General features: G+C 44.1%; 1 protein-coding gene across 2 annotated transcripts; it reads right to left on the bottom strand.

The window, feature by feature from the left end:
• Positions 1 to 39: 39 nt before the first annotated feature.
• On the bottom strand, positions 40 to 24,320 carry SDHAF3 (succinate dehydrogenase complex assembly factor 3). 2 transcript variants are annotated; one of them, XM_083705443.1, is made up of 3 exons: positions 24,205 to 24,320; positions 21,608 to 21,865; positions 40 to 370 (listed from the first exon to the last, which is right to left on the bottom strand). In XM_083705443.1, the coding sequence occupies exons 2-3, from the start codon at positions 21,788 to 21,790 to the stop codon at positions 167 to 169; spliced, it is 387 nt and encodes a 128-aa protein (XP_083561569.1). In that variant the 5' UTR covers positions 21,791 to 21,865; positions 24,205 to 24,320; the 3' UTR covers positions 40 to 166. The 2 variants fall into 2 exon arrangements, with proteins under 2 accessions (XP_083561569.1, XP_083561570.1); XM_083705444.1 differs by having other exon boundaries at positions 24,007 to 24,286.
• Between the last annotated feature and the right edge of the window lie 1,628 nt (positions 24,321 to 25,948).

Here is a 25,948-nt window from a genome sequence, read left to right as displayed (position 1 = left end):
TCATACGTATCCCTGGAGGCTGAAATAAAACAGAAAGGGTGAACATCAGTTTCATTTATTCTTCGGGCGGAAAATCTCTTCCAAAACAGAGCTAAAGAGGCACCAAAAACAAAACAAAAACAAAAACACCCCACCACCCTACTTAAAACATATCCAAAGTAATGCGTCAATTTTTGTGATCTGTGTCATCCAAAATATTAAACTGTCTCTTGGGTTTGGTAGCTTCTTGCATCAGTTCCTGGAGCTGCCCAACTTGTTCATCTCGTAGGGCATGAAGCTTATCTTCTGGGAGGTGGGACCCAAAACGAGGATGACTTGAAGAGTTCTGTGCCTTTGGGTTAGTTTGTTGCGACAGCGTCGCTGCATAGTTCTAAAAAGAAAGAAAAAGAGGAAACACTTCAGGGATTGTGGATTGTGGACTGGACCCACGTTAAGGAAGTTTACGAAGAATGAAAGCTCGCTCTTCTCTTCCCTGAGCCCCCCCCCAAAAAAATACACTCTCTTAAAGGGCAGGGACTCTTTTGAACAACCTGTAAGATGCTGGAAGGAGGTGGTGATGGAAATTCTTTTCCCTTTTATTTGTAAAGAATTTTTTATTTCATTTTAGAATATATACAAAGCTGAGGGAACAAGTTTAATAACCAGTGAAAATTAAAACATAAAAAAGCAGAACTATAAAACAGGCACATAAAATAAATACAGTTGTGTATGGGTTAGGTAACAAAGTGCCGGTTGTGAAAGAAAGCAAGAAAAGCAAGGATAAATGTTAAATAAATAATGTTAGTGTTATCTGGTTGCCAAGTATAGTTCCAGATTTGTCAGGCTTGTGCTGACGGTTGTCTTGAAAATGATGGTTCTGGTGTATATGTAACTAAAGGAATTCCAAATCATGTAAAACGTGTCTGAGGGCTCTAGTCCATGTCAAAATATCAGATTCTGTGTAAATTTCTCCATCACGGCTATATTCCAGAGGGAGTAGAACCAAGAGTCCAGTGTAAGATTTGGGGCTGTTTTCCACTGAGTTGTGATCACTATTCATGCTGTCAAGATCATATATAACGGCAGGAAAATGGGTCTCAGAATCCATAAACCAGATCAACAGGACCCCCTAACAATGTAAGAAACAGTAAATATTGATGGTGAAAATAACAATGTAGGTCAATAATTTTTTTTTTAAGATTATGAAATGAACTCATATTGTAGTCAAATAACACTGTATAGATGAAAAGCAAAAATTCCCCCTTGAAGCTGAACCTAGAATGAATGTATTATAGCAACATTGCCGAGATCTGTGGATTGTTTCATTAGTTTCCCAAAGCCAACGTAGAAATGAAACTTCTCATGAGTGGAAAATGGGGCCTTAAAGATGCAGGGCTTGAGCAAGCCATTATGGTCCTGCAATTCAGAAATAGGTTTTCAATTTAGCACAGGAAATCCAAGAACATGCATCACGTTAGGTTTTTTGTTTTGTTTTGTTTTAAGTGTCTCTATGCATTCAACATCCTTTCCACACATACAACCTACAGCGTTGCGGTGGTACCAATCCTACTGGATTGTCGTTCCCAGAGAGTGTTGCTTGGGGAATGTTTTTCAGCACCATCGAACCTTCAATGTGGGGTTCCACAGGGCTCAGTGGACGTGCTGGACCAGTGTCTTGCCTCGGTAATGGACTAGATAAGAGCCAACAAACTGAAACTCAAACCAGGTAAGACTGGGGCACTGTTAGTGGGTGGTTCCCTGGACCAGATGGGTGGAAGATTGCCTGCTCTCAATGGGGTTACACTTCCTCTGAAGGAGCAGGTTCGTAGCTTCGGGGTACTCCTAGATCCTTTGCTGCCGCTCGAGGCTCAGGTGGCCTCAGTGGCCCACAGTGCCTTCCATCAGCTATATTCCTATCTGGACAGGGATAGCCTAGCCACTGTTGTCTATGCTCCGGTAACCTCAAGGGTAGTGTTATATGAAGGGCTGCCTCTGAATATGGTTTCAGCTATTGCAGAATTCAGCAGCCAGGATGCTCACCAGAGCAAGACATTTTGAGCATATTACACTGATCCTGGTCCGACTGCACTGGCTACCAATTAGTTTCTGGGCCCAATTCAAAGTGCTGGTTTAGACCTATAAAAAGGCTCAGGACCACAATACCTCAAGGACCGCCTTTTTCCATATGCACCTATCCAGACCGTGAAATCATCTTCTGAGGCCCTTCTTCGTGTGCCTCCTCCTCGAGAGGTCCAGAGGGTGGCAACACGGGAACGGGCTTCTCTGCAGTGGCTCCCCATCTGTGGAATGCTCTCCCCAGGGAAGTTCGCCTGGTGCCTTCATTATACACCTTTAGGCACCAGGCAAAAATGCTCCTTTTAAACCAGGCCTTTGGTTGATTTGATTGACATCCTATGCCCTTTTAAAATGAGGTGGGTTGGGTTGGTTTTTTTGCGGGGGGGGGGGGCGTTATTGGGTTGTTTTATTATGATTATATATTTTGTGGTTTTATATTTTGATTTTGTTCTGTGAACCGCCCTGAGACCTCCGGGTATAGGGCAGTATATAATTCAATAAAAAACCAGATAGCTGGCTTTTAGAAAATAAAAATAAACCCTTTAGGTTCCCAAACTGGTCCGTGGACCTCTGTTTTATTTAGATGATCTGCAACGTGTCTACGGATTTGTGGACAAAGATGGGAGATGGCACATTCCTTGCATTAAATATTCATATTGATATTTAATTGCACTTTTACTGGTTCTTTTATTTGTTATATTGCATTTTATTGTGCTATAATTTGAAGTCTGAGGAATTCAAATGGTAATACAATAAAGTACAATATACAATCAATAAAAGAAGCAATATAAATACAATTGAAAGCCATGCAGGCTCTTGCCCAGCGCATTACAATTGCTACAACAGGCAGAAAAATCATTTAAGTAGTCCGTCAAGTCCCTCAGCAATTTTCAAGTGGTCCATGAAGGAGAAGAAAGTCTTAACAACCACTACTTTTGTACTCAGTGTTTGACGGTCACGATGCCAGCCAATTAAGTTTATTTATAAGTGTGGGGGAGTGTGACATCTTTTGCATTACCTGATATTCTCTCCTCCTATCTTGAGGTCAATTAGGCAAGATCTGACCTTTGTCCATATGATTCTTTATTTCCTTGGTGATAATTGTGTCCTATACACAGAAGCAGTTGTGTATTTTGCTCCAGCAGCTTCTAATATTAGAGAAGAATTTATTAAGGGGGATATCTAAGGGTGGCATTGAACAGACATGGCGTTATAACTGCAGTATGCCAGGGTCTTCTGTTTATATTCCTGTTTGTTGCCATGGTAGCCATGAGGAAATTGAGGTAACGAGGGACTTGTTTTATTTAAAAAGCAGGAACTATTAACTATTTTCACAGATAACTTATTGAAAGCTTGTAATGGTTTATCCCCCCCTTATATATTTATTTATCTGCTGCTGTTTCCGATGTTGAAAACAGCTTCACACTTCAGGTAGTTTAAACATGATGGGTGGTAGAGAAGCATCAATGTTTATAGAAACCTGTAGTTGGCCATCGGCTTCCAACTACATTTTTGTATGTTCAGTTTGATTCCCGAAGTATTCTATCCAAATCCATTCTGGATCAGTCTTAAATCCCTAGTCATGATGTACCTATTTTTCGCTCTATAAGTCGCACCAGACCACAAGACGCACCTAGTTTGTGGAGGAGGAAAGCAAGACAAAAAATATTCTGAATCTCAGAAGCCAGAACAGCAAGCGGGATCGCTGCGCAGTGAAAGCAGCAATTCCTCTTGCTGTTCTGGCTTCTGGGATAGCTGCGCAGCCTGCATTCACTCCATAAGACGCACACACATTTCCCCTTACTTTTTAGGAGGGAAAAAGTGAGTCTAATAGAGCAAAAAATACGGTATATATTTACCAATAAACCCCATTAACTCACACACAGTTATGCACGCTTACGTCCCATTGCTTCTTTATTTTCTATTCTGTGCATGTGTGCGTAACTAACTGTGGTCTGAATTTTGGCTAACTTACTTATACAGTGGTACCTTGGGTTACATACGCTTCAGGTTACAACCTCTGCTAACCCAGAAATATTACCTTAGGTTAAGAACTTTGCTTCAGGATGAGAACAGAAATCGTGCTCTGGCAGCGCAGCGGCTGCAGGAGGCCCCATTAGCTAAAGTGGTGCTTCAGGTTAAGAACAGTTTCAGGTTAAGAACAGACCTCCGGAACGAATTAAGTACTTAACCCGAGGTACCACTGTAACTTAAGTATGTGAAGCGGAAGAAGATAATAAAGATACATCCTTCTTATCAACGCAAATAAAAAATACCAGCATACAGACTACAGCAGAGGTTGGGAACCTCAGGTCTGGGGCCAAATGTGGCCACCCAGTCCTTTTTTAACTGATCTATGTGACTCTCTTATGGCCACACCGTTTCCCAGCCCTCTTCCACTCCCTTTATCCAATGGCTTTGCCTGGCTCTAGCCTTGAACAATGATAATGCGTCCTGCTTGTCTGGACAGAGGGATTTGAGGGTGGAGTGGATAATGGTCCTATTCACTGCCCCACATTAATTTTGCCAGTGGTATCACCCACCATGGTCATGTGGTTCTCAGAGGCTTGTCCTCACCCTGAAAATTTTTCCCCATCCCAATCATCATCATCATCATCATCATCATCATCATCATCATCATCATCACATATTTATACCCTGCCCATTGGCTGGGTTTCCCCAGCCACTATAAGACACCAGAAATTTTAAGAATACATTCATCATATCCTTTATATAATTGTCTGCTTGGCTAATACTTTCTTAAGATGCACCTTTAAGAAATTTTATTAGCAGCTTTCTTTCCAACAATGTTGATTCTCTTATCTTTTTAGCCTAATCATATATCCTGTCAATGGATGCATTCTGAAGCAATTGTTTCAAACAAAGTTATTCCTCTGTAATCTTCATAAGCCTCATTGCCCTTCATCTTACTGATGTATTTTGATAACCAAAAACGCTAGAAACATTACCAGCCCGTCAGGTTAACTTGCTATATTTTCTTTTCACTTTTGCAATGGCTACAACTTCACAGCAGCCCACACTCCGTAAGAAATTTAAAAGGATGTATTAAGATTTCAAAAGAAACACTTAAGTAGATCAAATTATAGAATCAATTAATGAAGCTAATTTGAACTGACAGTTACTTTGCTTTTCAATTTGAACTCCTGTACCAAGTCACCAACAGCAATTTATCATCAGGTTATTTCAGGCTGCCTTTGTTAGTGAAATGAATCTATTAAACGTATCACGGGGTGAGTGGGTTTTTTCCCCCTTTTGGCAAAGGATGGAATGCTTTTCTGTGTGTTTATTTCCTTTGCTTTTAAGTAAACAAGGACCGCACTCCATCCGCCCACTGTGGATATTTGCCAACCACATTGATTGTCTCGTCACATTTAGACAGTCTTTATTAAACCTTGTCACAAGTGTCGTTGTTGATTCCTTGATCCTTAGCAGCATCAGTCAACACCGCATGGGAAACTATGTGGACAAGATAAACTTATGAGAATCAGCAATGAGGCATGGTGGGAAGGGGGAGCCTATTTAAGACCACTTTCTCATTCAACACAAATAAGGGTATAGAAGAGATGAGCTCCAGTCTCCCTCACTGCTCTTGCCTTTAGAAAATCCAATTACTGTATTGTGTTTGGATTTCTTAGTGGAAAGAAGTCTAGCCTCCTGCCAAGCTCATGTACTCCATCCTAGTTCCTCTTTGTCCAATGCAGATCATTTTGCTTCCAGTTTTGATTAAACGAGCCCAACAAGTTATGGTTAATTGGCATCATGAGTACAGATAAAATTATCACAAGTACTGCTGTGCCACTTTTCTGACAGATGGGTAGCTACTGCTTACTAGGAGAGAGATGGGGCATGGAAATGGCAGGAGGTCAGCGCAGTGCAAATGAATTGGCAGGGACAAAAATAGATGGTCTCATGCCCAGCATCTTGTGCCTCCCGGTAAGTAACAGTGTTCTCCTCCAGTCAAGCCGCTTCTGAAAATTGTGAATAAAATCATAGATGATTTTGAAAATGAGCATTAACCTTGCAACCACAAGCTGGTGTAAATTGAGGTATTATTTCATTTTCTGGCACCTATGGATTCCATTACTTATGGGAGCCTTTCAGACAACCTAACTCCACTTGACTCCTGCCCATAGGAAACTACAGAAATCAGTATGTATTGGGGAAGTGGGGAACGTTGTCTGAATCCACCAATACCTCCAAGGAGCCAGGTGAGAAAAGATGTGTGGATCTGCCCAGAAATTCAAGTATCAAACAAATTCTCGTTCCACTGCTTGTAAAGGATTTCTGGTGCCTAGAAGGATTATGATCAGGTTTCTTACTTTCAGTCTTTGATCAACTGAAGTCAATGACAACTAAGTACTGAAGGAAACTTAGTTCTCAGTGTTCCATAGTCAAGAAGTAAGGCCAGTTATGAAGCTCTCCAACCTTAAATAGCAAGAATGGCATCCTTGTAGGCTGGGATGTTCAAAGAAACCAAAAGGGAATTGGATGCTCCCAGTCCATGGGGGGGGGGGGGAGAATGAATCTAGTACTGTACTAATTTGGGGATCCTTTTAAAAATTCAATTGATAGAAAGGCTTGCGCAGTTCAAAGACATTTGGAGCTTTGAAAAGCATCACTTCCGCACTCTGGGTATTTCAAAGTACTCCACATGCTAATGCCAAAGAACACACAGCAGCTGAGTTGTATCTCGCCAGAATACTGAACAAGTCAGACAGAAAACCCTGTGGGAGTGTTCACCCAAAGAAATAAGCACATGCTTATTGGGTAAAAGAACTTTCCCAAATCATGTGAAAATATTTCTACTGTACACAACAAGTACTGGCGAAAAGAATAGGAGAGCTTCCTTTAAAACTTAACTCGGGATCTACTGAAACTGACCACCTTGTTTTGAGCTGAAGTCTAACTACACGTTTCATGCAAATATGCACACTGTTTTAGTATCACGCGATGGTCTTTTGCTTGAGAAGGGGAGGAATGACCACAGCTTCCTGTGGTCAGGAAGACAATTTCTGCATCTCCTGTGTAAAATCTTGTTTTGCACTGAGTCTTCCTGTTGGTTGGTTGTTTGTTCATACCACACATTTCAATGGATTTCCCCATCACTTTCCTAACTGCAAAAAGATGGTTTCTTTTTTTTCAAGTAGGTTTCTTGCACTAGAATACCAGAACTGGGCAAACTTAAATTTATCAGTATGCACTTGGGCCCCTCGCTCCTATTCCAGTATGTTTTTAAATGTGCCAAGAAAACCACTTCCCAGTTGCCAGATCCAAAATATAAACATTACTGATTCCAGATGGCACTTTCAACTCATAGAATCCATACATTACTTTGACTCGGTATACAGTCTCGCTCTTGTCAAGAACAAATCTTTTATTTCCACAGAGAACTGTGTTCTGCTTTTACTGTCACAAAGATTCATTGCAGGGAGAGGCCAGATGCATGAGAAATGATCGCAGGGAAGGATATCTAATCAAATTGCAACACTGACTTCTTTTTTTTAGGACAGTATGAAAAAAATAAATCCTACTGACTACAGAAACCCAGTAAGTGTGTTACATTTTTGTTGCAACGTGCACATCTAAGGGATTGCCCCTAAGCAGAGCTTTCCAAATTCGGTGTCACGACACGTTAGTGTGTCAGCTGCATTAGGTGTGTCGCACAAATGCTCCCCGTGCTCCTCCCAGGGCTGGAAAGGAGTTAAGTTTAACTTCTGGTTTGCTAGTAAAACTGAATTACTGTGTTGCAAAATGATGCATGTGGGAAAAGTGTGTCACCACCATGAACGACTTGCAAAGCTTTGAACTAAAGTATTCTTAAAGCACTGTATTAAAGAAAAACAGGATTGCCAAATATGTTGAGCTTTGTATAGCATGCCTACCTAGGCACCTGTAGATGTCTGATGCTGGAGGATATGAGCTGCTGTAGCACCTCCTATGTACTACCTCTTTGGGCTTGCTACCTATCCCTCTGCCTAACTTACCAAGAGACACAAAGTAGATGAAGATGAAAGAGACAGATGAATGGACCAGGGAGGGGCCAGGTGGAAGCAGGTGCAGCTATCTCATCTACTGCATCACTGGCTGTATGTCCAGCACCCTGGTTGTTATATGGCAACCCTACTTATATACCCCAAGGATGGGGAATATGTGACCGTCCAGCCACTGTTGAATGCCAACTCCCTTTAGTCCCCCAACCAATGTAGGCAATGGGCAGGGATGATGGGAGTTGTCATCCAACATCTGGAGAGATTATCCATCTCTGCTATACACCCAGAAATAGCAATTCAAAACATCATTTGCTTTTCCAAGCATCCTGCACTTTCCCAATAGATTTCCCCTTGGGGAAGCAAAGCAGCATTCTTCTCCATGTGTTATTTATTTATTATTAGATTTATAGCCCACCTTCCCTGCAAGGAGCCCCACCGAACATTTCCAAGTGAAACACGCACAAATTATGCTGTTAAATACTGAATATTTCTGATTTCCAACTTAATATACAGGAAACACAATGACTACTCGTTAGGAAGCAGCACAGAAGAGCTCAAAAGAGATAAAATGTTATGCAAATGTTAATTCATTTATATGCAGGAGGCTATTTGTCATGCCTGGATTTCAATACAAAGTTGTAAGGTTAAGCCTGCCCCCCTCTCTTTAAGTTTCGAAAAAGGAAAAGCTTTCAAATACTCTTTAAGCTCTTGACAGCAATCAAACAATGTGCGAGCCCTGCCTCCTGAAAAACTGTAGCTCTGGAAGCTGCAAATAAAGGAGTGTTTAAAATGAATACACCTTCTTAGAAATAAAACAGAAATCTCAGCTTCTTCTCCTCTGCCTTAGCTGCCATAGCAACATGACTTACTCTCATACAATGAAGCGTTCTCTACCTTTGCAGCCCTGAACCAAGAAAAGTTAAGCACGGCGTGTCATATTAATGAGTTTTGCTTCACTTAGATACACCAACATTTTGGTTATAGCCTATAGAAAGGGTATAACCTAGTTGGTTTGCAGCTTAGTTGGCCCAGCACATAAACCATGCCCACCTGCCCCACACACCCCATACCTGACACCAGGTGACACCGGGTGTGGGGCAGGTACGGGCACAGCTACAGTTAAAGGGAGCTCCTGATTGTTCCTTTGAAAACAGAGCTCCCTGGCAGTGCCGACAGGGAGCCCCTTGGGATTGGCTACACTAAGAACTTCCCCATCAGGGAACAAGCTTCTTCCAGCACTTTAAACTACTTCCTCTTCCTTCAAAGTAAATGTGCGTAGGATTGATGGGGTGTTAGGGACTGACTCCAAGCACAGATCCTTGAAAGACTATATTCCACTGCGATCAATGGCACTTACTTCCAAGGAAACAAATTCTACATACCCCCTTGTGCAAATTAATTGAAACAAACAATGTAGTTTATTGTACAAAACACACATATACATGTACAAAACTCACATATGCATACATTATTAACCAATATGACCTCTGCTTTTTTAAAGCAGCATTTGAACACGGTTTGGCATGGAGTCTACTAGTTTCAAACAGTCACTGTTGATTTTCGGATCCCTGTACCACACTTGAATCAGTGCCTGAATGAGTTTCTCCATGGTCATACAGTCTGCAGCACGGAGACGACTTTTGCATATAGCCCACAAATTCTCAATGGGATTTACGTCTGGGGAATTCCCTGGCCAATCAAGTACCTGTATTTGCTGCTCTGTCATGAATTTCTTCACCACTTTTGATGTGTGACAGGGGGCTAGGTCCTGCTGCAATATCCCAGTACCGTCAGGATACTTCTCTCTTTCGTAGAACCACAATATATTGTGGCGAGTGCATCATTCCTTCCATTGGCTGCAGGCTTCCGACACCATAATGCTCAACTGACTTTTCGTGTTTGTTTTGAGTACAGGATTACAAGTAAGATAGAAAACATGCTTTGTTTCAATTAATTTGCACAAGGGGGTTTGTGTGTGTTTATTTAAAGTGCCTTGGAATGCTGCAGACCTAGTCCTTTGGCTTACTCCTTTATGCACAAGAAATTAGTTATTACTTTTGTTTTTTCTGTTTTATCTATATATATATCTACTCACACACAGTTGCAGGGAATTAATTTTAGTAATGTATTCACACATACACAAGCAGAAATATGACTACTGTTTTTTCTTGCGCACAATATCTGCAAAACAATTTTATCTAAAAAGCCGAAGTGTCATCAATTTGGAATTTCATTATCTTCTTGGAGAAATGTTTACCGCTACCGCTCTCAGAATTACCTCCTTCATTCCAGTTTCTAAGGAACTGTTTCGATGCTATCTGGACAGAAATGCAAACAAATGCATACATTGCGGGGGGGACGGGGACGTACCTGGTATGTTTATAGAGGCTGGCAGGCACTGCAAGGCATACTACACTCTGGGAAGCTTTAATTAACCAATGGGATAGACTAATTAGGAGAAGAGCATTACGACACCAACAGCAGAGCTGACTCTGAACACATTTGAAGGGGCAAAAGAACAAAGGCACTAAGCAGAGACCACAAACCAAATTCTAAGCACCTATTCACACAGCAATTAAAACCCATTACAAGCTATTATCGGTTTTCCACCAATTAAGCTCACATGCAGTTCTTTGTTATTAATTCAGCTGCTAATGGATTCTATAAAGCAACATCTACAAAATATCTCCCCTGATAGATGCATGTCCAGATCCAAAGAGTTATGCACATAGGAAAATAGCAGCCATGAACCACACAGAAATCTAACACGTGTATACATAGACTCAGATCAGAAGATGAGAAAGATGGCAGGTCATTGTTTCATAAAGTGAGAACTAAGCAGGCTTGTCTTTAAATGTGAACTGAACTGCATATTCCTGTACCAGGGTCAGGATCAGGGAAAACAGGCACAATCCTGGTCCTGGTACAACTTCTAACAAGGGTACATACGACATATCTGTTTTCAGTTCATAGAGTCCTTTCTACAGGTCAGTGTGAGAAGCTGCTGTCACAGACACTGTTAGGTTGGCGGGGAGAAAATCAGGGGAGAGAGGTGAGGGAAGAAAGAAGTGGGCAGTGGTCTTTCATTCTTTTGCTTAGTGTACTTAGAGCCAGTGTGGTGTAGTGGTTAAGAGCGGCAGTCTCGTAATCTGGTGAACTGGGTTCGATTCCTCGCTCCTCCACATGCAGCTGCTGAGTGACCTTGGGCTAGTCACACTTCTCTGAAGTCTCTCAGCCCCACTCACCTCACAGAGTGTTTGTTGTGGGTGAGGAAGGGAAAAGGAGATTGTTAGCCACTTTGAGACTCCTTAAAAGGTAAAGGTAAGGTAAAGGGACCCCTGACCATTAGGTTCAGTTGTGGCCGACTCTGGGGTTGCACCGCTCATCTTGCTTTATTGGCCAAGGGAGCTGGCGTACAGCTTCCGGGTCATGTGGCCAGCATGACTAAGCCGCTTCTGGCAAACCAGAGCAGCACACGGAAATGCTGTTTACCTTCCCGCCGGAGCGGTACCTATATATCTACTTGCACTATGACGTGCTTTCGAACTGCTAGGTTGGCAGGAGCAGGGACCGAGCAACGGGAGCTCACCCCGTCGCGGGGAAATTGAACCGCTGACCTTCTGATTGGCAAGTCCTAGGCTCTGTGGTTTAACCCACAGCACCACCCACATCCCTTGAGACTCCTTGGGGTAGTGATAAAGTGGGATATCAAGTCCAAATTCTTCTTCCTCTTCTTCTTCTACTACGTGCAGAGTTTTTGTGTCAGTGTTGCGAGGATAGGTTCTTGAATGAAGACCTCGTTCCCCCCCCCCAAAAAAAAAAAATCCCAGAGGGGAGCAGTGGGAGGGAACTGGCGGCCATTTAGATGCTGCCAGAACTACAGAGCCCATCATCCCTGACCCCTGGCCATGCTGCGAGTCGGAGTCCAAAAACATCTTGAGGAACACGGGTTGCCCTCACCTGAACAAGTGTAGGCAATCAGTGTTGCGTAAACTGCATCAGATTGGGCGGGAGGGTGTCTGTGTGGTGTTGCTGTGATCTTGCCTTTTGCTACTTACCTTTGTAGCACAGGCGACTCCTCACTTACAGGAGGGTTACATTCCGGGTCTCTGTGTGCATAAGTGATATGCGTGTTAAGCGTGCAGCTTCCGGCCCAACAGCTGTTGAGCAGGGTAGTGTGGCAGCAACAAGAGCTCCTGCACACCATTGGGGAGGCCTTGCGAGTCTTTTTTGCCTCACTGGTGTCATCTTCGGGCCCTGAGGAGGGTCTCCTTGCAAGCCACAAGGCCTTCCCAGCCCTCTCCCGCCATTTCAGCTCGGAATTTATGTATTTATTTCCCAGTGCCGCATGTATGCGTGAGTCAACCGCGCACAAGTCGGGGTGTGTGTGCCTGTACAAGCTATTTCTGTCAAACACGCAGCGATATAATGCTATTCTTTAACTTTTAAAAAAATTGCAAACACGTTCAAACCTATGAATTAAACCCAAAATGAGTAATATCCAACATGGCATCATCTATTTCAAAGTGCCAAGCGAGAGAAAATGTGTTTAATTCTCTATCAAATTAAATATTTATTCTCCGCCAAGGGAACAATTAACGTGTCAATCCATTATGTCTTTCTCTAGTCTAATAAGGAATTGTTGAATTTTTATATATGGGGTTTTTTAAAGTGTTTTGTTTTTTTTAAGAAAAGGTTTCTCTGTTCCAGTTTGGCAAGAGACAAATTCAAGGACGATAAGGCGATCAATCAGTGCAAGTGGCTATTTTCTACCTTACTCTTGGAAGCAGCATGCCTCTGCATACTAGGTGTTGGCCAACCTATGTGCTGTTACTTCCCATAGGCACCTGCTTGGCCATTGTGAGACCAGGCACCTTCATGTATTCATATGGAACAGATCAGACTTCAAGCAACTTTGGGTCCCTAAATGCTGTTGGGACTATAATCCCCAGGCACCATGACCAACGTTGAAGAGTGATGGGGGCTGAAGTCCAAAAACAACTGCGGAACTCTATGTTCTTCTCCCATGTTGTAGCCAATGATGGGGAAGCTTGGCTGGATGGACCACTGGTCTAATAATGTCTTCCTCGTCCAAATAATGTTCTTTTTCATCCAAAATATAATATCGGCGTATGCTAGGCTTCCTTTCCCATTGACCTCCCTGCCATGCAGTAGTACCATGTTGGGCGTCTGAATTTGATGCAACTGAAGTGAAACTCGACGGTTCAAATTAAATGCTCTCCCATTACATTTACTTGTCACCAGAAGCAATTGGGAAGGTTTCTGATGCCGCACAGAACACATGAATTCTCTTGAAAAGAGCAATTCAATCACAGTCCTTAATACGGTGGTGAGGAAGAGTGGGGAGCAGCTGTCTCTATGGAATAGTCAAGAGTTATTCTCTCTGTAATAGCTAGACTGCCCTGCTCGGAGATTCTATTTTTTTTATATTTTTTTTGCTGAGGTAATGGCTCACAGGGCTACTTCTCTAACAGTCAGGAAACAGCCTGACACCAGAGGAGGAAGTTCAGAAAGAGGTATCTATTAAAGCTTTTAGAACTGCGTTCAGATTCCACAGAGAGCACTCCCTAATCTGAAGACAGCTACGTAAAAGTGACAGCTCTTGAGAACTTGATAGCGCAAGGCAAGGAAGAGAATAGATAGGAGCATCTGAGAAAATGGGATACAGAGCCGACAACTAAATTCTCATACCATCACTGAAGCCTAGTTGTGACACTGATTGTGGGGAGGGGGGGTCCAATTTTGGCAGAGCGGTTGCCTTTGAATCAGAAGCCTTTTTCTTCCCTAAGTGCTTGCATATTACTAAGACTCTGGTACAGACACAAGAACTGAAGCATTCTCATAAACACATCAGAGGTGAAGGATTGAATCAATTATCCTTTAATGCTCAGATAAGAAAATAGTTCGTCTTTGGATCGTAATATGTTTCACCAGTAGTTTACACCAGCTTGGACCCAGACCACTAAATCAGGATCATGCCCCTGCTTAGAGGAAGGATGTTGTGGGCCGGGTAGGGGAGGGGGTGATTTCTGACAATTCATCATCATTTATAATAATATCCCGCCCTTCCTTCTGAAGAGGGCACAGGAAAGCAAACACATAAGCATAAAAAGGATTCAATTAAAAATAAAATAACGTATTTATTTTATTTTTAAAAAAGTTCAAGAATATCTTCTCCCTGAAAAGTTGCTTCAGAGGGTTGGTTAGGGGGCACCAAAGCAGTATTAGAGGTGCTGCAAGGGGGGTGGCTATCAGAGGAAGGAGAATCTGCAAAAAAATGGCTCCCTGACTCTCCAATGGGTGTCTTCCTACTTCCACAGAAGGGACACTCAGGATCCCACCTATAGACCACACACCCATGTCCCCAGCTTTGAGTTTCCAAGACCACCAGAATCACCTTTTGCAATAAAATATATTAGCTAGGTAGATAGCAATTGTTTTCTTCTAAAGTGCAAGACTTGTCCCATGTCCACATTCACCCCCTTACTGTCTTTATTTTGACCAAAGGCATGCAAATCCTTCAGCAATATATCAAGGAAAACTGTACTTAGTGTTCCTTCATGCTCACTATGGGGCTAAGAGGAATCATTTTTGAGTTCTAGACTCTTAGTCAAATTGGTGCGTGTGAAAAGAAAAGAAAACTGAACCAAACATCTCTTTTTGTAAATGATACATAAAGTAACTGAACACTGACAGATTTTTTTTTAATGTAATTGGCTAAATTATTTAATTGCATTCATTTTCTCTCCCTCTCTCTCTCTGAAACTGCAAATTAAGCAATACAGATCTGATCCTAAATAAAAAGTTTTCTTTCATGAAGTGTAATGATATAAGCCCAGCTCAAAACTGATTTAAATCAAGAAGACTCATTCCCAAGAGACTAGCTTGGATCATTATTTGAATAATGGCAAAATCAGAAAAAGGGAGAGGCAATACAAAGGATGAAAGTTACCGCAGCAAAATGGAGCCCATGCTGCATAAAGAAACTTATTGTATCCTAAATATATATTAGGCATGTACACTCAGAGGAGCAACCGAATTTCCCACCGCGTCAGTGAAATCACAATGAGACCTTTTCGTGATGCCTTGGAGCTTTTTATATCAGAAAGCTTTTTAAAAACATCCCCCAGAGGGAAAATCCTTTCACACACACACACACACACACACACACACACACACACACACACACTAGCAACATGGTAAAGCTATGGTGGCTATTATTTAGCCTCCAAAGTGCTTAGGAAAAGCCGTATGTTGAAACCCTAGCTTCGTTGCTTCCATCCTAATTCCTATTATAACGAACTGTATTCAAATTAAAAGGCTGTTGCAGTTACAGTGGTACCTCGGGTTACAGATGCTTCAGATTACAGACGCTTCAGGTTACAGATTCCGCTAACCCAGAAATATTACCTTGGGTTAAGAACTTTGCTTCAGGATGAGAACAGAGATCGTGCGGCGGCGGCAGCATGGCAGCAGCAGGAGGCCCCATTAGCTAAAGTGGTGCTTCAGGTTAAGAACAGTTTCAGGTTAAGAACGGGCCTCCGGAACGAATTAAGTTCTTAACCCGAGGCGTCACTATATAAGGGAAAAAACTATAGTTCAGAGGAAGAATACATGCTTGCATACAGAAGCCTATACTAAGAGCCAACTCATTTACTTATTTATTTTAAAGGGCATCTAAAAATCACAGAAACCAAGAAATGTTGAGTTGGAAGGGACCCAAAGAGTCATCTAGTTCAACTCCCTATAATGCAGGAATCACAGCTGAAAGGTATAGGGATGGGCCATAGCTCGGTAGCAGAGCATATGCCTGGCACGCAGAAGGTCTCAGGTTCAATTCCCAGCGTCTCCTGTTAAAAGGATCAAATAGCACAGAGGTGAGGAACTACAGCTGCCACCACTGGCCATGTTGGCTGGGGCAGATGGGAGTTGGGAGTCCACAAGCATCTGGATTGCTACAGGTTCCTCACTCAGCTGTGCCACCTGTCAATGCAACAGGTTCTCTGCTCCTGGCATCATAAATAATGGGAAAGGCTCTCTGCCTGAGAGAGAGTCCCTGCCGATCAGAGGAGACAACACTGTGCTAGACAGACAGGAAGTCTGATCTGGTTGAAGGCAGATCCCAGTGTTTCCGCGTTTATGGAAGCCTTTGGGTGATGCTGGAACAACAAAGCATCTGGCGATGCTTGCTTCTCAGGTCAAAAGCAGCACTAATCAACCCCACCTTGCTACGGATCATGATGACAGGCCAGAGCAGCTGTTGCCTGACACACCTTGGCCACATCTGTACCCAATTCATGAGCGCTGTGAAACACCTGGCAAAGGCCGTTGGTGCCACCGTGTGGAAAGCTCCACGAACTGCACACTGATAGGACTAAATCACCACAAAAGACCCATCATTTCATTAGCAGAAACCGGTCAATTGGTTGTGGTGGCATAGCTGCCATTTTAAAAAGCCCACTCTCCTGTTGTTCTGGAGCTGGGGTTGTCATCTCCCAGGGCCGGTCCTAAAGGCCCTACCTAATCTAAGTCCTTTTCTTTAATCTCTAGGGACCTTGCAACACCCACTGCCTTGGGAACAGACCGTAGTTCAGTGGTGAAGCATCTGCCCGTCAAGCAGAAGGTCTCAGGTTCAATCCCCAGTGGCATCTGCAGGTAAATCTGGGTGCTTGAAACCCTGGAAAGCCACTGTCAGTGTAGGCACTACTGAGCAAGATAGACCAATAGCATGACTCATTATAAGGCAGCTTCTTATGTTTGTCTAAGGCAGGTCTTCCCAAACTTGGCTCTCCAGCTGTTTTTGGACTAGTTGGAGACCTAAGTTTGGGAAACCCCAACCTAAGGAAACAGAAAGTGGTCACTCCCGGAACAGGACCACAAGAAAAAATACTCCCATGCCTTTCCAGTGTTTTGCTCACTTGCTTTGACCCCCTGTGCTCTTCAACCTTGGGACCTCAGATGTTATTAGACTAAGGTAAAGGTAAAGGGACCCTTGACCATTAGGTCCAGTCGTGGCCGACTCTGGAGTTGCGGCGCTCATCTTGCTTTATTGGCCAAGGGAGCTGGCGTACAGCTTCCGGGTCATGTGGCCAGCATGACTAAGCCGCTTCTGGCAAACCAGAGCAGCGCACGGAAACACCGTTTACCTTCCCACCAGAGCGGTACCTATTTATCTACTTGCACTTTGGTGTGCTTTTGAACTGCTAGGTTGGCAGGAGCAGGGACCGAGCCACGGGAGCTCACCCCGTCGCGGGGATCCAATCGGCAAGCCCTAGGCTCTCCTAATGGTCAGGGGGTGTTGGGGTTTGCAGCACAGCAAACACTGACCTTCAACAGGTGGGTCAGGATCTACTTACTTGGATGTCACAGCCTGATTGCAACAGCAGCACTACAACTATTCATATATATATATATGGTAAAAATAATAATTTAGCAGTGACTTCCCAAATGCATCTTTGATTCAAAGGCAAATCCTGGATCAGAAAAAGTAGAAGACTACTGCAGTAAAGCATGATGACTGATAGCCTCAATGGCAGGGGAACCCAATGTGATAAAGCACACAGATGTTGCTGGACTCCAACTCCCAACAGTCTCAGCTCGAATGGCCACTGGTCAAGGATGATGGGAGTTGTAGTCCACAACATTTGGAGGGTACCACAGTGGTTTCCCCCTGCTATCTTGTCAGATACTCCATCCACCAATGTATCACCTCCCCCTTTTCCCCCTTCAGAAATCTCTCTTGGGCCTACCTATGATCCAGAAACAAATAAAGTGTTCTCATTTCCAGCATTTAATGCTGAGTAAGAGAGCAAGAATAACATAATTACTTGTAGGCGTACATTAAAGTGTCTAAAGATAGCCTCCACGACAAGAGATCTGAGACTATTTTAAAAGGTGGGGATTGTATAACTTATTGTTTCATAGAAAACCAAGGAAATATGCGTCCAGTTTCATGAAATTCTTAGAAACAAAAGGAAACCTGAGCAATGCTTCTTGTCTTTAGTGGGGCTGGTATTTCTTCACTCAGCACAAATCCTGGAGTATATTAAGTAACTCCCAGTTCCTTTTGCAAAGGAAATAATGCATAGAACCTACAGTGGTACCTCAGGTTACATACGCTTCAGGTTACATACGCTTCAGGACGCTTCAGGCTTCAGGTTACATACGCTTCAGGTTACAGACTCTGCTAACCCAGAAATAGTGTGTCAGGTTAAGAACTTTGCTTCAGGATGAGAACAGAAATCGTGCTCCGGCGGCACGGCATCAGCAGGAGGCCCCATTAGCTAAAGTGGTGCTTCAGGTTAAGAACAGTTTCAGGTTAAGTACAGACCTCTGGAACGAATTAAGTACCTGAGGTACCACTGTATATGGATGCTCATGGACCAATGGACCAGTCAGCATAATTTCTATTAAATATGTAAGTTGAGGTTCTGGCTACAGAATTCCAGGCAGGACACTCACTTTTGCACCATGCCTACTTTAGCCAACTCTATAGTACATAGTGTCTTTTTTCTGCAAAATTGAATTTTCAGCTTGGAGTGGTAAGAAACAAAAACATGCAAGCAAAGAAGCAATCTACTTTCTTACCCTATAAAGCAGTGATGACCAAACTTAGCTCTCCAGCTGTTTTGGGACTACAATTCCCATCATCCCTGACCACTGGTCCTGTTAGCTAGGGGTGATGGAGTTGTAGTCCCAAAACAGCTGGAGGGCCGAGTTTGGCCATCGCTGCTGTAAAGGCTTGCACAGATAAAGAAATGTTGACTCAGAAATCAAGCCGGGGCAGATCACTATAGCAACGACCGCACAATCTCCCCTTTGAACTTCAAAATGGTGATGCACATTCTTTGGTTAGCCATGTCTTCCAAATTTGCCAAGCTACGGTTTATGAACCACAGTTAACAACCAACCACAATCTAGGGATCAAAAGCAATGCTAAACCGTGGCTGGTCAAAAATGGAAGCGAAAGTGGCCATGCCAGAAAAATGGGGAGAAGGGGAAGTGCACAAGTCCAAGTCTTGCCTGTGTTCATCTCTTGTCACGATAAACCAGAGTCATAGAGAATTAAGTATTACCTTTAATCGTTATCATTAATTTCTCAACCAAACGCAGTTATCACACACAAGGCTTTGCATGACTTATGGGCTGTATGACTTATCAACGTTAATTCAATAACACTCTTGGGTAATAGCCACGATCAAGTCACGCATGCCAACTGCCTCTTTGTAAAGAGTGCCAATTATTTTAATTAAAAAGTAAGCATGTATTATATCGGAAGAAGGATGTGCTAATAATAGATGCCGCTGATTGGATCTACCTGAAGAGCTGTATTTCCACGTAAACAAACAATACTTTGTTTGTACACCTCCCTCTGGCATGAATACTTCCCTGTGGCTTTCAAGATAGGACCCATTAATCTGAAAGCAAGTCTGAAAACATAAAAAAATTAGCCTGCTAACCAAGACTCCCAGCTATTTCAAAGCTAAAAACAACCACACACCAAAAAAAAAATCAAGGCTGGGAGGAAGGGTATGCAATGCTTTGTGCCCTCTGCAAGTGTTTTTGCCTAGCCAGAATGTGTCTTTGAACTATAAAAATGTCCTTTGCTTGCCTGGCTAGAGAGCAGTCTTCAAAACTCCCGTTGTTCTATGCGCATTTTGCGACAGGAAATTTCATTAGCGTGAGCAGTTTCTGAGCTCTGGGCACAGTACTGCGCCTAAGTTTTCAGAACAAAAAAAAAATTCCTTCCAGTAGCACCTTAAAGACCAACTAAGTCAGTTCTTGGTATGAGCTTTCGTGTGCATGCACACTTCTTCAGATTAAAACTGCAGAGTGGAAGGAAATAAGGACCTTTTTCTGCCTCCCCACTTCCAGCTACACTCTGAAGACTGGAGAAGAGACCTTCTTAAGAATATTAGCGCGGTGGGAAAGGGAAGGACTTGACCATGTGAAAAATGAACATAATATTTTTGCTGCAGTTCATTCCTTTTCAGCTTTGTATTCTCGTTATAAAAAAAGAGCGCCTAGACATTCCGTTGTTGCACCCATAACCTAGGTTTAAGGTGCCATTTAGCTCCTAGTTTTCATATCTCAGTTTCCAACACTGCTAGAGAGAGGCATAGAAACCTCTAACATTCATATGGCAAAACCAAAGGAAACAAAGCACTGGGCTTGGAGATCTGAGTTCAAATCTCACCCACCACCATAAACTCCCTGGTTGGCCTTGGATAAGTTCGACAGGATAAGCAGTGACTAAAAATGAGAAGGAGAAATGAGGGGGGGGACTAGTTTTCCCTTATTTTTCTGGGTTTCTTTCCAGGACTTCACATCTTTAGTAGTGACATATCAGAAAATGAATAGTGCTCTTATAGCTTTCTGCACACCTGTAGTGGAAAACGCAGAAGGAAAAAAATCGAAGATGTGTAGGTTTGGCCTTACGCAGCCAACCCTTCCTGTGAGTCCTTGCAGGAGCACTCCTACCCTTGAGGGTGGCCCAGCTGGGGTTTGACTGCCCAGATTAGGAGCCCTAATCGACACAGGTAGCGGCTGTGGAGACATCCAGCCCCACCTGATTGAGGCAGGTACAAATAGTGCAGGACAATGTGGTCAAGTAGGAAGATGATGGATCAAATGCTGTTGAGGCTGTCTATGGCTGGATCTGGTGTTGTATGTGGATGAAGGTCTGATGGGGAATTGTTCCTTTGAGGTTATTTCTCATTGTAAGAAGGTTTACTGTTTGAGAGTTTTTTGTTGTTGCTGCTGTTGAAGGAGGTTTTCCTAGCCCATTCAAATAAAAATATTTTTTCCCTCCTATACTACCAAATATCCTTTTAAGGAATCTGCAGTTAATTGGCAAAACAACACCTAAAGTGTACAGTGGTGCCCCGCAAGACGAATGCCTCGCAAAACGAAAAGCGCGCAAGACGAAAGGGTTTTTCGGTTTTTGCGTTGCTTCGCTAGACGAATTTCCCTATGGGCTTGCTTCGCAAGTCTTGCGACAGTGAGTCTTGCGAGTTTTTTTCCTTTTTCTTAAAGCCGCTAAGCTGTTAATAGCCGTGCTTCGCAAGACGAAAAAACCGCAAGACGAAGAGACTCGCAGAACGGATTAATTTCGTCTTGCGAGGCACCACTGTATAATGTCAGCAGATGCACTTCTAACACAGGAGTATCCAAAAGGCCAGCAGACACTGGCCTGGTTCACATGACACTGTAAGCTTTGTCTACAGCTCGTGGTTAAAGAGGGAGTGCTTAACAATGAGTGTGTTCAGATGATGAACTAAGCTGGGCCTTGGCTTAGTTGCAACATCACAGTTTGCTAAAAGGACTGCCGGGGTAGCAAAACAAGTGCAACCTCCTCTGTGGGAGCCTGCATGTTTAAGCATTCACACTAAACCATGGTTTGGCTTAACTTTATGTGTGGAAAAAAGGCCGATAAGATATACATTTACAGTGAGTAAGACAGACCCTAATCACATCCCCATAAACTGAAGCACGGCAGCAGAAGATGAAAAGATACTTGCCTCCCATTCCCGCAGGAAGCACTGAGCCTCTTCCGGACCAACAGATCTGTGTCTCCTGAACTCATCTTTCACATACTGGTCTCCCAGGGTCTTCAACTCCAGTGGCAACGCTTGGTGCAACTGCAGGATTTTCCTGTACAAAGTCCTTACCCGGGAGACATGATGGTTTAGGCTGCCTGGCATAACCGCTGAGAAATGCCACCAGGCTAAACAGGACTATGGGGGGTGTTGCTGGCTGCGTCTGGGCCAGTGTTCGCCCTGGGGAAATAATTTCAAAGGCCAGTAAGTTGGATGAAGGAGAGAAGAGGGGCAGCTTTGTTAAATGCCTGCTGCTGAACTTGGGGGTGAAAGTGTTAAAGGTACAATTGGGAGAAATTAGATTTGAATTTGCATTTAAAAGGTAAATGTAAGTTGCACTTTCTGAAAAAACATCCAAACTGAAATGCAGCCATCCTTTTGAAAAACTCTCTGGGCTTTCAGGCAGGGATCTTTCCCCAGCTCTAACTGGAGATGTGGAAGATTGAACCTAGAAAAAAGCAGATGCTCTCTCACTAAGCCAGGGACCTTTCCACTACTCTGGGAAATGGCTTGACCGTTGAACCATTATGGGAACTGCAGCTCTGTAAGGGGAAAAGGGCGACACGGGTGGCGCTGTGGGTTAAAACACAGAGCTAGGGCTTGCCGATCAGAAGGTCAGTGGTTCAAATCCCCGCGATGGGGTGAGCCCCCAGTGCTCGGTCCCAGTGCTCGGTCCCTGCTCCTGCCAACCTAGCAGTTTGGAAGCACGTCAAAGTGCAAATAGATAAATAGGTACCGCTCCGGCGGGAAGGTAAATGGCATTTCCGTGCGCTGCTCTGGTTCGCCAGAAGCGGCTTTGTCATGCTGGCCACATGACCCGGAAGCTGTACGCCGGCTTCCTCGGCCAGTAAAGCAAGATGAGCGCTGCAACCCCAGACTCAGTCACCTAATGGCAGGGGTCCCTTTACCTTTAAGGGGAATAGGAGTCTCCTGACAACTCTAAAGTCCCCAGGGTTATTGGGGGGGGGGGGTCATGGCTGCTTAAAGTGATAAGATACTGCTATCTACTTTCTCTCCAAAATGCTCAGGGAGTCCCCCAGATGCAAGAGGTTTGCCACTTCAGAATGTGATTAAAATGGAGGAAGCAGAGCTCGTGCCCATAACTGCATTGTCCTCGCATGGTTATTCCCCCACATTCCTAATGCTTGGGGAGGCCTAGGGATGATGTGGAAACCTGTGTCGGGACTGGAGCACTTCAGGCTGTCAGTGGGGTGGAGAGAGAGAAGGAAGGGGCTGAAGTGTTTGACTGCTTGTCTCTGCACAAAATTAAAACAAAATCCCTGTACACAGAAAGCTAGCATCTTAGGGAGAAGCATCAGGCTGGTTCACTGTGTATAGGAGGTGGTTTGGCTTTGTTTTTAAGTGAAGGGTTTTTCCAGCCGCAGTTTGTTGAAAGATGTGGAGTGTTGTTGGGGGACCCCTATTCCCCTCTCAGAGCTACAATTCCCAGAGCTCCCTGTGCAGTGGGATGGCTTGTTAAACTAGACTGAGAAATATAGCTGAGGGGAATAGAGGCTACCTAACAACTGTCAGCGCCCTTAACAATCCACATTCCCCAGAATTCTTTGAGGGAGGCCAAGACTGTTTCAAATGGCACCATAGTGCTTTAAAAGTATGGTGTGAATGTGGCCTAGTACAGAGCAGATGCACACATTTTGCTAGTCAAACCTCGGTTGTCAAAATTATCGGTTCCTGCACTCAAGCGGAAGCTGCGACGGACGTTCGGCTTCTGAAAAACGTTTGAAAACCAGAGCATTTACTTCTGGGTTTTCATATATAAGGCAGTTTCCTATGTATAGAATGGGAACTCTAACCACACTTTGTATATATAATCTTTAAGCAGAGTTTGATCAAACAGTGGTGGAAGCTTGTCCTTTCCTCAGTTTTAACTGTAGCTTGGATGAATTAAATCGCAATTAATACCACCCCTAGTGGAAGGACAGGAGACCTGCAGCTTTCCAGATGTTGCTGGACTACAACTCCCAGCATCCCACACCACTGGCCACGCTGGGAGGGGCTAATGGGACTTGGAGTCCAACATCACCTGGAGGCCCTTCAGAGAAACCCATTCTTCCCTCTCTACCTGCTGACACCCGGGTCAATGGAAGGCTGTGATCCTGCACACCCCCAGTGGGACTTACTCCCAAGCAAGCGTGCGGCAAGAGGGCTGCGTAACGAGGGGCGGCCGATCCGGGAGTGAGCCCTACGGATCACGGTGGGGATAACTCCCGAGCAAACGTATCGAAAACCACAAGTGGACTGCGGGAGAGCGTGTTTCCAAGGAGCCCCTGGAGCAGCAGACTGAACTGTGGGGCGCTTACTCCGGATCAGACGCCGCTATGGACACCAAACGGCGGGGATCCAGAAGAGATCGGAAGGCGTGCAGCCGGGAGAGGGGAAACAATCCTAAAACGCGCGCAAGGAAAGGGCGGGCGTCGCAGACTCGCAGCCCCAGATCCTGAGGCCGCCGAGTCTGGGAAGGCGACGTCGGGGGGATCCCGGGGCCGCGAGTTCGTTACCCGCAAGGCGCTTCCCAAGGGCAGGCCGGAGAAGTAGCAGCCGGGTCGGGTGGCTCGGAGCCGGCGCAGTGAGGCTGGAGCACCGGGGGGCGGCATCGCGCCTTAGCTCCGCCTCGGAGGAGGGCAGGGCTGAGCAGGACGTCTCCGCCCCTGCGTTGCGCTTTGAGGGACAGAGGTGGTGCGGAGACCGAGGGAGTTGCGATTAAGTTTCTTTTTTTAAAGAGAGAAGGACCCGTCCTAAAGCTCTGTGCCCCGCTGGGTATCAGGACGCTTGCTCCTTATTGCATTCCCCAAAGGGCACCATCCGCTCACGCCTGCAAGAGGGAGGTGCCAGGCTTTTTTGCGCCCTAGGCAAGGCTAACTACTTGCTCTCATGTTGTTGTTTAGTCGTTTAGTCGTGCCCGACTCTTCGTGACTTCAGGGACCAGAGCATGCCAGGCACTCCTGTCTTCCACTGCCTCCCGCAGTTTGGTCAAACTCATGTTTGTAGCTTCGAGAACACTGTCCAACCATCTCGTCCTCTGTCTTCCCCTTCTCCTTGTGCCCTCCATCTTTCCCAGCATTAAGGTCTTTTCCAGGGAGTCTTCTCTTCTCATGAGGTGGCCAAAGTATTGGCGCCTCAGCTTCAGGATCTGTTCTTTCAGTGAGCACTCAGGGCTGATTTCCTTCAGAATGGATAGGTTTGATCTTCTTGCAGTCCGTGGGACTCTCAAGAGTCTCCTCCAGCACCTTAATTCAAAAGCATCAATCCTTTGGCGATCAGCCTTCTTTATGGTCCAGCTCTCACTTCCATACATCACTACTGGGAAAACCCTAGCTTTAATAAGCTCTCGCACACACACCCAAAATTGCTATTCATTTAAACAACCTTAAATCAATGATCTTCTCTTTCCGTGGTTCATTCTGCATACCATACATCCCTGCATATTTTACATGAACTAAACCATTCAGTAATCCATTGTTAATGCCATCAAAACTTATTTACACTGTTGAATTTATCTTAATGCTAGCTTCAGTTTTCGAGATCGGATGTAGAAAAAATGAAGAGCATAAAACTTGGAACTGCTAAATTTATTTTAAATGGCAAGAGCAAGTAATATAACCCTCTTTGATTAACTTTCTCAAATACAAAAGAAAACATTTTTAGCACCCAAAATGATTTTGGATAACCTTGTGAATTCTGGTGTTCAAATAAAAGTCTCTTAAAAGTTTCAAGTTCAGGCACATCAAAATCTCACTTAGTGTGTGTTTTCCATTGCAAATTTTGTCACTAATTCCTTCAGGTCAAGTGTCGATGCTTGGGGATGTTCAGTTGACAAGAGTTGATAAGCCAGCTGGTCTCTTTTGCAGCATTGTTGAGCTTATGTAAGTTTTTATAAGTTTGAGCTTTGAGAAGCTGTGTTCAAAATATGAAATAAAAGTAAAATACCAGAAATTTATAGATATAACAAAAACGAATGTGTATAAAGCTGCCCCTCAAATGTCACTATTTACATCCCTCTGAGGTTTCCAGCCTGGTGAGGACCTGGTATGCTGGCTGACAGGCGGGGGAATGGAGTGCCATTAAGGGGCATGGCCGGCTGAACAGAAGCCACACTGCAGGTGCATGCCTTTTAAATTAACAATTTCCTCCAAATAATCCTAAGAACTCTCATTTACCCCTCACAGAACTACAGTTCCCAGCACCTACACTTCCTAGGATTCTTTGGGGGAAAGACCTGTGCTTTAAATATGTTGCAGGTCC

Source organism: Podarcis gaigeae, assembly GCF_964106915.1.
Source record: "Podarcis gaigeae genome assembly, chromosome: 12".
Lineage (NCBI taxonomy): Eukaryota > Metazoa > Chordata > Lepidosauria > Squamata > Lacertidae > Podarcis > Podarcis gaigeae.
This window is presented reverse-complemented; position numbering and strand designations above follow the sequence as displayed.

What these genes read in the sequence shown, in the direction of transcription:
- SDHAF3 (XM_083705443.1), bottom strand. Translation starts at nt 21,790, where the DNA reads ATGCCAGGCAGCCTAAACCATCATGTCTCCCGGGTAAGGACTTTGTAC. An exon ending in GCTTCCTGCGGGAATGGGAG is followed by an intron (nt 371 to 21,607) that starts GCAAGTATCTTT and finishes CTTTCTTTTTAG; the next exon opens with AACTATGCAGCGACGCTGTC.